Source organism: Rhinolophus sinicus, chromosome 2, assembly GCF_057876585.1.
Source record: "Rhinolophus sinicus isolate RSI-liver-muscle chromosome 2, RSI-T2T, whole genome shotgun sequence".
NCBI classification, from domain to species: Eukaryota; Metazoa; Chordata; class Mammalia; order Chiroptera; family Rhinolophidae; genus Rhinolophus; species Rhinolophus sinicus.
The window spans coordinates 151733249-151749627 of record NC_142502.1 but is presented as its reverse complement, the minus strand read 5'-3'; the positions used below and the strand labels follow the sequence as shown (position 1 = coordinate 151749627).

Sequence of the window (16379 nt, the reverse complement as noted above, 5' to 3'; positions counted from 1 at the left end):
GTAATTCAGTGATAAGAGTAGTTAACTTGTAGTTGTGGGTGTACCAGGTATTAGGTAATTCAATGATAAGAGTAGTTAACTTGGGCAGTGGTAAGATAGATTTTAGCATCTTACATTTAGGGCAGGAGGAAACAGGACTTGGAAAATAGATGAGGGAAAATACTCAATTACTCCGTCTAGAAAAGCTACTACGAATCATGTAACGGGAACAATCAGTTGAACCTATTAAGGGGAATGCTGCCATGTGTAGGCCTTTTATATGTGAAATGATCTTGGATGGTTTTCTGTAGTCTTTTTGCTTAAAGATAACCAGAATACAGATGCTCCTTTACTTATAATGGGGTTATGTCCCAATAAACCCATTGTAAATAGAAAATATGGCTGAGTCGAAATGCATTTAATACACTTAAATCTACTGAATGTCATAGTTTAGCCCCGCCTACCTTATATGTGGCTCAGAACACTTATATTAGCCTGCAGCTTGGCAATTATCTTGAGTTTCATCTCACCAGAAAGACACACATGAGGGGATGCAAATACGTAAAACAATATCCAAAACACAATGGCAACACAGTACTCTTTAGAGTGTTGCTTGTCTACCCTTGTGATCGTGTGGCTGACTGGGGGTGGCGCCTTCCGACCAGCATCAGGACAGAGTATCATATGGCGTTATCACTGGCCCGGAAATGATAGAAAATCTAAAGTAAGGTTTGTACCAAATGCATCTTGTTTTGTACCATTGTACAGTCAAAAAAATCACAAGTTGAACCATCATGTCAGGGACTGTGTAGAAAAGACCTTTTATCAGGAACTTCCTGTGTTGTGTCAACCCCCCAAACACCCCCTACTTTTTTAGTTATGGTCCACTCCTGAGGTTTAACTTATAATTCCATTTCATTTCTTTAAATCTATAGTTGTAAACCTTTAAAAAGGAATTCCAAAATTAGTTTAGCTCCTTCAACCTGCAGAGAAAAACCAGTATTAATTTACATTTGTTACATTTTTATCACTTAGTGGACAAAGAGGAAAAAACTAGTGATTAAAACACAGAAATCTGTTTCATGTAACTTTTTATTAAAAATAGTTTTTATATTGGATACATGTTTACAGATATACTTTTAAGAGAACCTCAGGCATACAATGTGGGCTCTGGCTTGCTTCACTGAGTGAAGATAAAGATATAAAAACCTGATCTGCCTGAGGGCAGCCAACATGTGGAATCTTAACAGTTATTCTTTAAGGGATATTTTAAGTCCTGTTCTCATATCATTGTGAATGAGCATATGTACCAAGGAAAGTGTTATCCTATAATTCAACAAAACGTTCACATTTTTCCTATAAGAAAAGCATCCTGATGATGATGATTTAAATGTTTAAGACTCATGGCAATTCTTCAGAAAGGAAAATTAAAAGAAATTCTTCGTAAGATATAAAGGTAATACTTCCTACAGGAACTTAAAATTACTTAATTAGGAAGAGTCAGGAGTAAATAGTGAAACGCTTTAGGCCTGGGCTTCTTAGATTACAAGAGCTGAGAGTGAAGGGGCTTGATAAAACTTGCTTGAAAGAAAATGCATGCTATGGAAATGTTACTGATCTTGGTTTAAATTATCTTGAGTCACTTGCCTTTTGAGGTGGAAGGTCTTTTTTCATTACCTGTACCTGTAATCAAAGAGGTGGTAATAGCCCCAGGTTGTGATGCTTTGGTGCTGGGACTTTATTTGCCCAAGGCACACCTTCTATAAGGAGTCAGTGATATTTAAAGTGCAGTTGACCCTCATTTGTTTAGAATTCTTTTGTTCAAATTGGTGTATGACCTAGTGGTTTATAATAAATATGGATAATTTATTGGCTTTTAAAAGATAATTGTAAAATGGACATATCTCAAAATGGAGTTAACTTATATTTACAACAAACCAAACAAAAGCAACAATTATAGAATTACAGGGTCACATTTTAATTCCTGAATTTTACAGTTCAGCATTAATATCACCACATGTATACAAATGGTGTAAAACAAGTACAGTGGTATTTTTAATACAAAATAAACATCTGTTTTATGGAAAAACTATACTTCATATCTACACAGACAGCCCATCTTTTCCAAACCATAGCCAAAATTAAAATTAACTATAAAATCTCCAAAACAGGGAAAACTGCTTCAGTTTAATCTATTCCAAGAAAAATGGACCCATAACACATTACAAGGGTGATCTGAAGACTGTAGCTGGAATTACTATTTTTTTTCCCAATGCACTGAATTGTAATCTGGGGGACATTTTTCTCAGCATGACCTCAGATCATAGATGAGCAAACTAACATTAAAATATTTACAGTTAACTTGCTTGTTCTAAAAATAAAACCTCTTAACTGTTTGCCTCAACTTATTTTAAATTCATTTACGTATATGGAATGTGCTTTTACTCTTAAAAAAAAAAAGCAGCTTTCATATTACACCCTTGTTTGTTTACCACAAAGCTTCCTGTGCTGCATACTGACTTTGACACTGAAATAACTTCTTGGATCAAAATGGCCTCTACTCAAACGCAGCACTATTCTGTGTATGTTAGTCTTTACAAATTAACACTTTAAAACTTGCCTGCAGCTCTGGAGAGAGACAATTTACTAACAAAGCAGAAAGTTAACTTCAAAGTATCTTCCACAAAAGATTGTACTGGTAGGCAGTTGAAAACATTCTGTTCAATCTACTCCCGGTTCTAGAGAAAATCATTTTGGAATATTACTGTACTGATTCCTGGCATCTGTTATCTCTAAAAGTGCTGATTTTAAAGTTACGTTAACAAAACTTGTCATTTTTAATCCATTTGTTTGTTTTCATCGAAATACATACTGAAAACTGGTGTAGAAAACTCAACATGTGCTGTAATATTGGGTGTACTTCCCTCCAAATATAAGGCTGAATTTCTGTTACATCTTCAAAGAAATGGTCCCAACAGCTTAAATTCATTTTTTTATGATAGTTGAATTTGTTTTCCATAAAATTTTTTTAAAAAGAGGCAACTGATTTAAAAGAACAACATGGCCAGCACCATTATACAAGTAATGTTATTAGGTTTTCAACTGAAGTTTTATATTTGTTTCTAGATTGATAACCCCCTGGAGCAACCCTGCATTAATGTTACTTTATCAACTTTGTCCCTCCCATAAAACCGTCCTAAAACCTGAGAGTTTCCTTGTTTAGAAGCTATCGCCCCAGGTTCTTGCTAGTAACCTTTTTTGACAGCCTGAAAGGCAAACCCCTTAATTAAGAGCAAGTGATCAAGTTCCCCCGGAAGCCTGGTTTTGTACAGAGCTAAACTCTCCTAGCTGATACATTGAGTGTCTTTTGCTACTCTTTATACATTTATAAATTCAAGTGAGAAAGCTTTCTGATTCAGATTTTCAGCTCATTGAACAGTTGCAGCATTTTAGTAAGACCACATGTTGAGGGTTCCCAGTAAATATTTTATGAGCCAAGACGAGGTCTTTTCCTGGGAGACGTTTCTTCTTCTTCATCTTCCTCTTCGTCGTCTGGATAATCCACTAAACCAACCAAACTTCCCTATTGAAGAGTAAAAAAAAATTTTTTGAACATGTAACTTAGATAGATCGCAATCTGATAAATGAACTGCCTAAAATTATGAACACTTGGTGAGTACAATTGACAGCACTCTTAGTTACTCTCAGCTTTTCTCTCTCTCTTGGATTTTTAATGATACCTCACAATTCAATTCAATTCAATTCAATTCAATTCAGCAAAATTTCACTGTGGAAAAAATGTATTTCCAAACAGTAGGACTGACAAAGAATCATAACATTTGGAGCTAGAAGGACTTTGGAGGTGAACTAGTTCATGTCTCTAATTTTAAACTAGAGAGAATAGTCAGTCACAAAAAGTCTCTTTTTAGTCACTGTTCCTAATGTATATACACATCGCTAGGTACACATCATTTTCATTCTGCTTCTGAAGAACAGTTAAAAATGACTGACAATAACACACACATTGAAATAGCCCCTAAAAACTAATGACTAAAAATTTTAGGGATTCCTGTCTCTCTAACCAACTGGAAAAGTAAAGATGAGGTAATTCAAGTGTTTGGTCTTTTATGAGTAATGGACCCCTTTGAAAATTTTATTAACGCTCTGGACACTACCCAGAAAATTATGTCCTCGGGTTTGCATTCATTTTGAACTACCCCATGGAATTTATATACATGTTCTACAGTTTAAGGGGGCTCCTGTAAACACTATTTAGTTTAAACCCATCAGGCCTATAGGGGATAAGCTCGTTTCCTACCTCAAGAATCCAGGTACCTGGCATCAACACTTTATCAGAATATAACTGAAACACTGCAGTTATTAATCAACACAGGCCTTGGGGCAGCTAGAAAGTTATCCAAAAGTCTGTGAACTGTATAAAACTCACGTACTTATGTGAGAATCCTTCTGCTTCTTTCTCAGCTTAATAATACACAAAGCTTAAGTTTGATAAGCAAGAGGCCGAATGGTTAAACTAGTAAGACTACACTGATTGTAGTCTGACTGCCTGACTGTGTGATCTTGGGCAAGTGATTTAATCTTTCTATGTCTAGGTTTCCTTATCTGTTAAATTAGTATAATAGTAGTCCTTAGACATCACTGAACTATTTTGAAAAAATATATTGAAAACAAAACATGTAAAGCACTTGGCACAGTGCTTGGTATATAGTTAGTATTCAATAATTGCTATTTAAGATGCTATTACTAATATTATTTGGTTTCTAAGTAAGTCAAACAAGTTGGATGAAGGAGACAGAAAACAATTACAGTATAAAGGCAGCAGTGTGATATTTACAAAAATGACAGTATGTTATTAAGGAAAGTTTTAATTATGCTTAGGATTATATGTCATAATCCAAATCGTTCCAAATCATTAACATTTAAAATGATTTTTTACTTAAGATTAATAAATATTCTATTGAAACACTCAACTACACAATTTAATTTTCAATTGTATCAGTAGTATCTATATATATATATATGTATACACATCATAAACTCAAATACATTAAAAAATAACATTTACTGTAAAACAATAAAAATCCAAATGTGAAATATTGGAAGTAAAAAGGCCTATAGTCCAGAGATGCATCCTGTAAAGAATCTGATCGATTCCAAATTTTTAATAAGCAACTGACTATAAATGTATTGTTTTAAAACAAATATCAGACTGCAATTATGCCTGTCCTCGTACAATTGTGTTCACCTAAAATTACATTATAGAAAGCTTTTTGATGTTAGTAGACAAAGTTCTATTTCATTCTTTTAAACTTCAGTACTCCATAGTATGAATATGCTATCATATAGTTAAATTCTCTGTTGGACATTCAGATTGCTTTTCCAGGGTATTATATTCTCTATTAATAGAATTGATTGAGAACCATCTTTGTACATATGGAATATCATATGGATATGTTAAATTGTTAAGGATTTTTGCATCTGTATTCATAAGTTACATCTACAGTGCTTTTCTTTCTTAGTGCTAGTTTTTAAAAGGTATTAATTTGTATAATTAGAGGAGAGATTAAACTGACTAAGCTGCTGGAAGACTGATAAATGCATTTATTTCTATTGTCTCCTGAAACCTCATTAAAATCAAAGTAAAGAAATTAAAAATAGTATATTCCAACAAAGACGAAAAAGGAAAGGAGAACACAGCAGATGAAAGCTATCAAGGCATTTCTGGAAAAGAGAAATCAGAGGCAAAGTAACAGAGAAAGTCAAGAATGATTTGCAGGGGATATACAAATGAGAAACTGATTTGTCTTAACCCCAGAAAGGACTAGGAAGTAAAGGCACCAAAATACTAGGGAAAACAGTCGTTAACTCATGTCAGTAAAACGGACAACTGGGTCCTCGATTCCCACAATCCATTCTTCCGTCCCACCCCTAACCCCACCCCCACCCCCACCCCGGGCAGGAGATTCCAGCTGTTCGACCATCAACAACTGTAAAGAAAATGAACCAGAAAGGCTCTGCACATCGGGACTTCAAGCACAGTAAAGGGCTTGGGTAAGATGCCAGGTTGAAAATGGAAGAATCAATTCTGCATACTGAGTAGAAAGACCCCACCCCCACTCTAAGCTCTCTTTCCTATCTAGGCTCTCAGAACAACAACAAGTAAGTATACTTGCCACATGCAGTAGGCTAGGCAAACCTGTAAAAGCAAGGTGGCTCCACAGGAAAACAACAAACCAAAACTACAGATCACACTCCCTGAAAAAAAGCAGGGCACTTGCTCTAATTGTTCATATGAAGCCTCCATCAATAGGCCCTGCTCATTGTTTTGTAAATTGCCTCATTTAAAAAATTGAGACATAATTCACGTAGCGTAAAATTCACCCTGGTAAAGTATACAACTCAGTGGTTTTAGTATATTCACAAAGTTGTGCAATCATTGCCACTTATTCCAGAACATTTTTATCAACATCCTTATCCCCACCAAAAAACCCAGATTAACAGTACCACTCCCGATTCCTCCTTCCTCCCAGCTCCTGGCAGCCACTAATCTGTTTCTATGGATTTGCTTCTCCTGGACAGTTTGTATAAATGGAATCATACAATATGTGGCGTTTTGTTTGGCTTATTTCACTTAACATAAAAGTTTTCAGGTTCATCTATATATTGTAGCATGTATCAGTACTTCATTCCTTTTTATGGCCAAATACATTGTTATGGATATATTACATTTTGTTTACTCACTTCTCAGTTGATGGACATTTGGGTTGTTCCTACTTTTTGGCTATGATGAATAATGCTATTAATAATATTCATGTACGGGTTTTTGTGTGGACATATGTTTTTGATTCTCTTGGGTATATACCTGAGTGGAATTTAACTTTGTGGGGAACTGCCAGGATGTATTCCAAAGCTGCTGCATCATTTTACACCTTCAACAAAGTATGAAGGTTGCAATTTCTCTACATCCTCACCAACACTTGTTTTTGTTCATCTTTTTTATTATAGCCATCCTAGTGGGTATAAAATAGAATCTCACTGTGATTTTGATTTCCATTTTCCTAATGACTAATGATACTGATCATAGATTTATGAGCTTATATGGTCCATTTGTACATCTTTGGATATTCAAATACCCATTTTAAAAGCTGGGCTGTCGCGTTGAGGTTTCAGGAGTTCTTTATAGTATATTTTGGATAACAGTACCTTATTAGATATATGATCTGCAACCCATCTGTGAGTTGTCTTTTCACTTTATGATACTGTGTTTTGAAGCATAAAAGTTTTTAATTTTGATGAAGTCTAATTTATTTTTTTCTTTTGTAACACTTGTGCTTTGGGTGTTACATCTCAGAAATCACTGTGTAATTCAAGGGCACGGATATTTATGCCTATATTTTTTTCTTAGAGTTTTAGTTTTAAGTCTTTTATCCACTTTGAGTTAAGTTCTGTAACATGGTATGAGGCAGGGTCCAATTTCATTCTTTTGCATGTGGATATCCAGTTGTTGTTCTAACACCATTTGTTGAAAAGACTATTCTTTCCTTTCCTAAATTGACTTGGCACTCTTGTCAAAAGTCTGCCTTACTTTTTAATGAAAGAAAATCTAAGCACCACTAGACACTTGAGGAAAGTTTACAGTACGAAAGAAAGAATCAAAACAAATGATAACAGCAACAAAGACCTATGATTAACAATGACTTTTTTCTGAACCAACAAACCAATAAGGTAACAAATCATAAGTTAGGGAACTATTAGTATAATTCACCATAGTAACAAATCTAAGGAGACAGAATTCAAATATTCTCTACTCAATGAAATAAAGTATATCTTCTTTAAAAATGATTTAAAAATTCCTTTAATCAACAAAATCGATACTTTTTATATCTTCTATTTGTTACAGCTTTAATTTCTTTCTCTCACCAAACTGCATTGACCAATACCCCTGAACAATGGCTAAAAAAACAGTAGTAACAGTGGCATCCTGTCTTGTTCCCAACTTTGGTGGGAAAGCTTCAAATATTTCTTCCTTAAGTATAAAGCTAGCTTTTGGTATCAGCCATATACACCATGTTACATTATCCATTTATTCCTATTTTACTGATTATTTATATTTGGTAACAATTACCAAAATTGCAAATGCACATTCTACACGGATATACACTTGTTTGTAGAAGGTCACACACATGGATTTTAACCGTAAAAAACTGTAAATAACTTTATAATCCATCAACAGGGATTAGTTATAAATGAAGGTTTAGCCATACTTTGGAATTCTATGAAGGAAGTTCTTTTCTGTCCTTTGGAAAGCTCTCCCGGGTAAGTTTATGTGAAAAAGCACGATGCAGAGTTCTCTTTTGTGACTGTGGTAAAAGAAGTGTTTGTTTTAGTATCCACTAATGGCTTCTCATTTTGTAAGTATTTTTCCTTAAGGAAAATGTGCATGTTTTATAGCCCTACAACCGAAGCAGTATTCTGTGTCTCTATAGCACACATATTAAAAATATATGTTCTTTCATTAGTAGTTAATGTCTCACCAGCCTTGAAAACTATAACATTTTCAAAGAATGTGATTTTTATATTAGAACTTTAGGAAGCCTTGCCAAGGAAAATAGACAAGTTCACACCTGATCTATTTAATTTTAAGAACTAATCAATTTGATTGCAGCAATCAACACTGACGGTAAAAATGGCTAAAGGGCTACTGGTGATAAAGAGCTTTCCATCACTTAGAAATGTAGCCAGTTTGTTGAAGAAGGTTGAGTAGTGCTTTACTTCTGTGAACTCCTATCTTGCTTAGTTTAATTTTTCTGATAGTCTAGAGTGAATGAACAATTAGTTTTCCAAGAACAATCACTGTCTTTCTTCCTGTCCCACAAAAAGATATGGAACAAATATACTGGGGTTGCCAAAAAATGTATACAAGTGGACACTTTGGTCAACAATGCTCAAGTAGCAGTTCGCCATAATCAGAAGTGTCTGGATGCTGATGGTAACCACTTTGAGCACCTCTTGTAATTGCGGAAGTCAAACATGACTTGTATTCATCTTTTGTCATCAGTATATATTGAATACTACAATTTTAATACAGTGTTTTCCTTTCTTAAAATGTGTATACATTTTTTTGGCACCCTCTGTATTGCTGTTATTGTCAAAAAAGGGTAAAAATGTATTTGTGCTTGTACTTGATCTTTTTCATTCATAAGTAATAAATTATCTGGAAGGATAATAAATTTTAAAAAGTCGAGGAAATAACCCAGAAAAATAGAATAAGAAGATTAAAAAATGAGTAATAGGAGAGAAAAATTATGAAAATTGTAAGATCAATCTGTAGAATGGCAACACCCAAACAATAAGTTACAGTGAAAGAGCATAAAGTGTCCCAAAACCGAAGGACAGGATGTTCACCTGAGAATGCCCAAAGTGTATCATGATAGAATTTCAGAATATAGGGATAAAACCCCAAATGCTTCCAAGAAGGAGAAAACAAAATCTCACACAAAGAATCAGAAATAAGAATATCTTTGGATTTCTTGGTAGCAATCTAACTTCAAATTTTTGAAAAAAAATTATTTCCAATTTGGTTCTACATTCAGTTAAATTGTCAATCAAGGATGACAATAGAATAAAGACATCTTCATACATGCAAAGCCTCAAATTTTACCTCTTGTGGGAGTCTTTATTCAGGCAACTATTAGAACATACGCTCCACCAAAATGAGGGAAATTCAAGAAAGAGAACAGAGAAATGAGATCCAGAGACAACCAATACAAGAAAAGAGAAAAAAGGAAGTATTAGGATGATGGCAGAGGCGGCCATAAGACAACAGCTGTGCAGCAAGTCTAGAGAGCAACCACTCTAGGTTAGAACAGTATGGGAGACTTTAAGAGAGAGATCTCCAAGGGAGAGACTACGTGGAAACAGACCTGAGAGGGTCTGAAAAAATTAGTGCGATGCACACAACTACTGCAACAAATGAAAAAAACAATGGCAATTATGTACTGTAGAAAAAAGTTATAAAGAAAAACAGTACAGAAAAAAATTCATGAAAAAATATTTATATTGTTATCATAGCTATAAAATTATAAAATGTTTTAACCAAAATCTGTGACAGAGGGGATGAGGAAGTGGTAAGGAGTGTTCATGTGTGTTAAATTCTCATCGACCGTAACAGGAATTTAATAAATTATGTCTAACCTTGGTAAAACAATGTGGCCATATTAACATCTAAAAATAAAAGGTACAGCTAGAAGAACTCAGTTATCTTTGTGGAGACAAAAAGAGGACTGATTTTTTTTCATTACTTTCAATAGTTTTTGCCTTTTGAAAGTAAGTACTTACATTACTTTGATTTAAAAAAAAGGAAAAGCTAGTATACATTGAGAAGGTGCCAAATAGTGTTCTAAGCTCTTTACGTTTATTAAATAAGTTGATCTTCACAACAAGCCTATAAAGTAGGTGCTATCTTACCTCTGTTTAAAATGAGAAAACCAAGGCCCAGAGAGAGTAAATAACTTAAGGTCAAACAGCTAAGAAAAGGCAGAGCCATGTATCTGAACCCAAACAATGTAACTCCAAAGCAAATATTCCTAATATAAGTGTCACAATATTACACTAAATTGTCCTATCAGAAAATGAAAATTAATTTAAAAATTTCTAGTTGAAAAACAAAACGCATTTCAAAAACAGTAGATTCCCATTGAAAATGCTCCTTCTATGAATTTTAGTCAAGAGCACACCTCAATATAATACTGAATAAGGATTCTACATTTTTGTAAAACAATAAATTCAGAGTTGTATTTTGTGTTCAAAACAAGAAGCATCACTTCAGTTAAGTTTTGTAATATTATGACATTTCCCACCTCTTGACCTGTTTATGCCTTTTTATTTTTAAACTACTCTACTTTGGAGAAAAGGATGGTTACATATAAGAAAAATGTAAACGAAAGAAAGAAGTTTCATGTAAAATTTAAACTTGTTTATAAAAAAAAAATGTAACCAAGGGGAAATACATTATTTGCTATGCTAATGACAAAAGGCTAATATCCTTAACTAAAGATTCATTCATATTAAGAAAACATAAGCCAATTTTTAAAAGGCAAGGCTATGAACAGATAACTTACAGAAGAGCAAATTCAAAAGGCTAATATCCAACCTGACTACTAAATGAAGGACACAATTGGGAATGAGATACATACTGTCTCCTCTATCTGTCTGGCAAAGGTTAAAAATAACAACACAGGCAAAGCAGCAGTGAGCCAAGCACACTCATACAACGCTTATGGTAACATAAACATAGGCTTTTTAAAGAGGAATTTGAAAGTAAGTGTGAAAACATTCTACTCATCTATCCAAGAACATAATTTAAAATGCAACAACGTTGGTAGTCATATCAATGAAATATATAGTATCAACTTATGTATGTGCTCCAAAATATTACTGGGGGGAGGGGACACTTACAAATATTATGATACAGCTAAATAAAATGAAATTCTACAGTCATCAACAGTGTTTTAATAACATAGAAAAATTCTTATAATAACTAAAAGCAGGATACAAAATTATTTATAGAAAGATCTCAGTTATGTGTCAGATAAACAAACCCACATACCTAAAGAAAAATCAAATGTTAGCAGTCATGTTCTCTGATGACATGTGCAACTTTTTTCTTCTTTGAAATTATTTTTATTATCCAAATTTTCTTCAGGGAACATAAAATGACTTTACAGATGGAAAAAGCCAAGTTTGTTTATGTGTAGAGCAGTTTCACATACCTTGGTGGCTGTTACTGACGTAGCCAAGTTTGTAGTTTTGGAAGAGGACCCATTAGAACTTGCTGGTGGTGTCTGAGCCACTACAGATTTACTGTTTGTACTGTTTGCTCCATTAGCAGCACTAGCAGAGTGGGAGAAAGTAAATTTGAAGCCACCAGAAGATGTCCTTTTGGGAAGGTTTTCCTTGTCTTCACTTTCTTTTGCTAAAACAAAGGTAAAATTTTGAACCTATATCAGTAAATATTGCTAAGTCAAAGCATCTGAAAAGAACAATAATTTAAAAACTTATAAAACATTGTCTTTGCTTTTCAAGAGTTAAAAGAGTAGAGCATGATGTGTACAGTGGTCTTTACTTATCAGCTGGAATCTCAGAAATCTCAGGATTAGAAAGGACCTTAAGAATCATATAATAAACCAGCCACCCTATACTACAATTCTACACTGCTCTATCTGGGACACTTCCAAGGACGCATTATTCATTGTCTGACTCTTCCTTTTTCTTCCTGCAGCTTCCACTCACTGACTCTGTACTTCTTTGCTCCTTGTAAAAGCCTAATAATCTCTCCCACAAGTCAGTATTTCAAATGCTTAAAGACAATGATACAATCATGTCTATCAGTCTTTTATTTCTTGAGTATTTCACATTCCTGTATCTGTTTCTTTTATGAGATAGGTGTCTACTATCCTTTAACATCTGGTTGCCACTATTTTTGTATATGATTCTTAAATGGATCCAGTGCTTCAAATTTGTCCTCATTTGACAGCATTTTAATAGGCTATTTGCTCCCATAGGCTAAAATAAGGCTGGGAACAACACAACAGTTTTAGGGAAAATGCAGTAAGAAATGCCTTCAGAAAATCTCACATTCAAAATCACAAACTTTGTAAGTCCAGAAAATGCCTTTTCTTTTCAAGATAGAAATTTGTATTAAACATTTAGATGATGTATGCAGGACAGTACTACAATAATGGTAATTTCTCAGGCCATAGAAGTAAAGTAATTCGTTCTTTTGAAAGATGGGAAATTTTACTTTTCTTCTCTTGATATTGTATCTTTATGAAACTTATAATGATTTAAAATGTCAAAGAGCAAAGTTACTCCTTTGAGCTCAGTTTCCTCAGCAGTAAAAGGCAGAGTGCTCTGGAAAGTTTCTATGGATCTATATGGTGTCTATTATTGGAGAGTTCAAAATAGAAAAAAAGCCAAGACTGTTCACAGAAGGCAAAGTATAAGCAGACAATGCAATTTCTAAATAGCAACTAAAGATCATCGTAAAAGGGCAAGTTTCAAGAAAAACATTTTAAACATGAAAAGAAATCCCATATTTAGAAATTATGATTCAGAACAAAATTCATGCTTTATAAACCATGACCAAACTTTTACAAGCAAGTGAGTAATTTCTGCATTGTAAGAAGATGCACTATTTAAAAATTCAAAAATTTAATACCTTTCTTAGTCTCCATAAATTTTTCATAACTATCTGGAAAATCATCTTCTGGCTTAGATTTCTCCACTGGTGCCACAACTGCTTTTCCTTCCTCCTCTTCATCTTCATTAAACCACATTTCTTCATCCTCTTCCAAGGCTTTTGCATCTCGGCGAAATCTGTTACTACGCAATATAGATGGTACACTGTAAGAAACATACCGCAAATATTGAGTAAAGATTTAAAGTTCCTGATCAGATTAAATTTGAGAATAAGTATGTATAACCAAGAGGAGCTGAAGTAATTTTAACTGAGTAAAATTTATATCATAATTATCTCAATTCTGACATAAGAGTTAACCAGAGGATACTAAAATATATAAGGATGTTATATCCTAAAAATTTATCTTGAGTTACAATATGAAGCAGTCATTTTTCATATAAAAGATGCCAGTTGGGAGGATATCTCACCCTCCTACATATAACCCTGTACTATTTAATGATGGAAAGAAAATTCCTGGGTAAATTTCATATGTAAGATCCAACTATAAACGATTTCGAACATAAATTTATAGGTTATAAACGCAATACAGTGAAACAGTACCTGTTCAGTTTCTGATTTTGTCTGTCTTTTTCTTGCTCATATTTAGTCTTCAATCCTTTGAATGTCTGAACATATTCAATCGATTCAAGTGCTTTATAAAAGTTTTCAACTATATGTGCCGTAAGAGATTTGATATCTTCCTGTATAAGCATAAAATTTAGACTTCAAATATAATATAATGCTCGTTAGGAGAAAAACTTAAAAAAAACTTTTTTATAGTTCCAAAATTGATCAAAATAGTTTCTCAAAATCACCTTCCAAAAATAAATGTCACAGTTTCTTTATACATGAGCCAGGACTCTACAGAACACTTGGAAAAAAGGAAAAGCAACTCACTGGAGCTCTTTTGGGGTATTATAAAGAACATTTCAAAAGTAAATGGATTTAGTTTATGTCTTCGTTTTTTTTGCGCTTATGTAGCACTTTACAATTTAAAAAGCACTTACAAATGTACAGATCAGATAAACTATTAACTTGAAAACTATTAACTTGTTTTCCAGTGGTATAATCTTTGTGAAATAAACTGACAGTAATAACTTCTAAATTCTAAATGAACCATTCTAAATGATCATTGCAAATGCATGGGTACAAAGCAGGCTCATTATTACAAATAATTAAAGTTGTGATTCAGGATGTTAATACTAGTAAGTAATACAGAGGTTACTTCTTTACAAGAGCCACCATAATCTGGTTGCATTATCTTTAAATGAGTTGTCCTGGACATCTCACTGAAAAAACATGCAAAGGAAAATCAGAAACCTAGGCAAAATAGTTCTGTGCTGTATAACTCAATAAAAAGATGAGTTAAGTTTTGGGATTCAATGTACATTTATTAAACCATTCAAAATTATTTTCAGAAAAACAAATTCTATCACAGGAATAAGGATGGGTTTGTGAACCCTACAATTTATCAGTATCTCATCAAAAGTTTTAAAGGAAAAAATATAAAAGTTAATCTCTGATTCATTAGAACAGTGCACTGTGAATCTGGGTTCAGATACTTCGTGAGCTTGAGCTAGTTAACTGTGTTTCCTCTTTTCTAAGGCTAAAGACAGTACTGCTATCCTCTTTATCCTTTTGAAAATCATACCCTTGGCAAATGACCATTATTATAAAAACAATCCAGTCATTCAAATAATCTTCATGTGAGACTAGCACGTCATCAGTAGAAATCTGATTTATAAGAAACAGAACCAGAGAATGAATTTCTAGCTTTGACTTTGTTCTTTCAAGTCCTTTCTAAGCATGTGGCTATTTTCCCTGGTAGAATAATTTTAGTGTGTAGGAGAGGGCAAATTTTTGTGCCAGTTCTACAGTTATTTGTCTTATCCCTGCCACTCATATAGAGCTCTCTCCAGATCTTTGCATGACAAATAATTTGTTGCCTGAAACTGAGCTGTAACATATTAGGTTGGTGCAAAAGTAATTGCAGTTTTTGCAATTATTTTTAACATTTTAAACCACATTTACTTTTGCACCAAGCTAATATCTTCAAACCCTGACTGTGCTCCTAACCAAAAGGATGCTCTTCAGCAGGTCACTTACGTTGGGCATCTCAAGTCCCTCTTCTGTAAAATAAGGCAGCTGGAGGAGTCCATCTAACTCCCTCCTTTCTTCAGCTTATAATTCCTTGATAACATCCTATTTTTATGCATCTCCTATCAATATCTACCAAAGGAATTATTTTTCAACCTTTCTATTCATTTTTATCACAACCCCTACAATCGATCAAAGAGATTACATGAATGGCACGCTGGACTGAAATGTCCACATATGCCAAACGTGATCCTGAAACATTTGGCCAATAAAAAAGGAACTGAGAAGAATATAGAGTAAATATGGGTTAAAAGACTATACTAAATTTCACAATTTAAAATATTAACATTACTAAACACATAATTATTTTACTTTATGAAGAATCCTTTAATATAAACTTACCACTCTTATAAATTCAAATAACTCAATAACAGCTGAATTCAACAGATTGTACCGAGTTCCATTATCCAGAAGAGCATTTATAACTGGCTCAAAAAGATTTCCCTTGGTGATGTAACGATTATAAAATTCATCTTTAAGGCCAATTATCCGCCTCATAAAACGAAGAGCACCTAATTAAAAATAACACAAGGAATGCGTCAATGAGCTTACTAATATTCATTATTATACAGGTATTTTTACATAAAACAATATATATGTCCTTCTAGAATAAAAAGCAAAACTTTTCAGGCTTTAAGAAAAATAGGGAGACCACTTAAAACCTATACAACTTTTGTAGCCAGAGCTGAAAAAAATAAAAAATAAAAAAGTCCAGTAATTGGTAACTGGGAGATAAACTACCTAGGCAGGTAGGTCTACGGCAGAGATTAAAAAATACACAAAAACCACAGAATGCAAATATCAGCAGTACTCAGAGCAATGCTGGTGGATATGGAGATAACGCAGTGAAGGCAGCTCAGATCAGCAAGGGGCTGTCATTAAGGTGGCACAGGAGTGGTGCAACGTGCCAAGCGTCTAGACTGCCTTACCTCTCTGGGGAGGGAGTTTAGGAGGTAGCTGCTGCTTTTAAAAACTCTGAAAA

General features: G+C 33.7%; 1 protein-coding gene across 3 annotated transcripts in view; it reads right to left on the bottom strand.

Annotated features, from left to right (window-relative positions):
* Positions 1 to 1053: 1053 nt before the first annotated feature.
* The window catches only part of PPP4R3B (protein phosphatase 4 regulatory subunit 3B), a 55903-nt gene continuing 40577 nt past the window's right edge, over positions 1054 to 16379 (bottom strand). The window contains exons 12-16 of one of the 3 annotated variants that reach the window (XM_019719717.3): positions 15740 to 15909; positions 13802 to 13941; positions 13220 to 13404; positions 11772 to 11974; positions 1054 to 3562 (exon numbers count right to left, since the gene is read on the bottom strand). In XM_019719717.3, the coding sequence (XP_019575276.3) occupies positions 3467 to 3562; positions 11772 to 11974; positions 13220 to 13404; positions 13802 to 13941; positions 15740 to 15909 (794 nt within the window). In that variant the 3' untranslated portion in view covers positions 1054 to 3466. The remainder of the gene's footprint in view (positions 3563 to 11771; positions 11975 to 13219; positions 13405 to 13801; positions 13942 to 15739; positions 15910 to 16379) is intronic. The other 2 variants (XM_019719723.3, XM_019719728.3) reach the window with 2 other exon arrangements.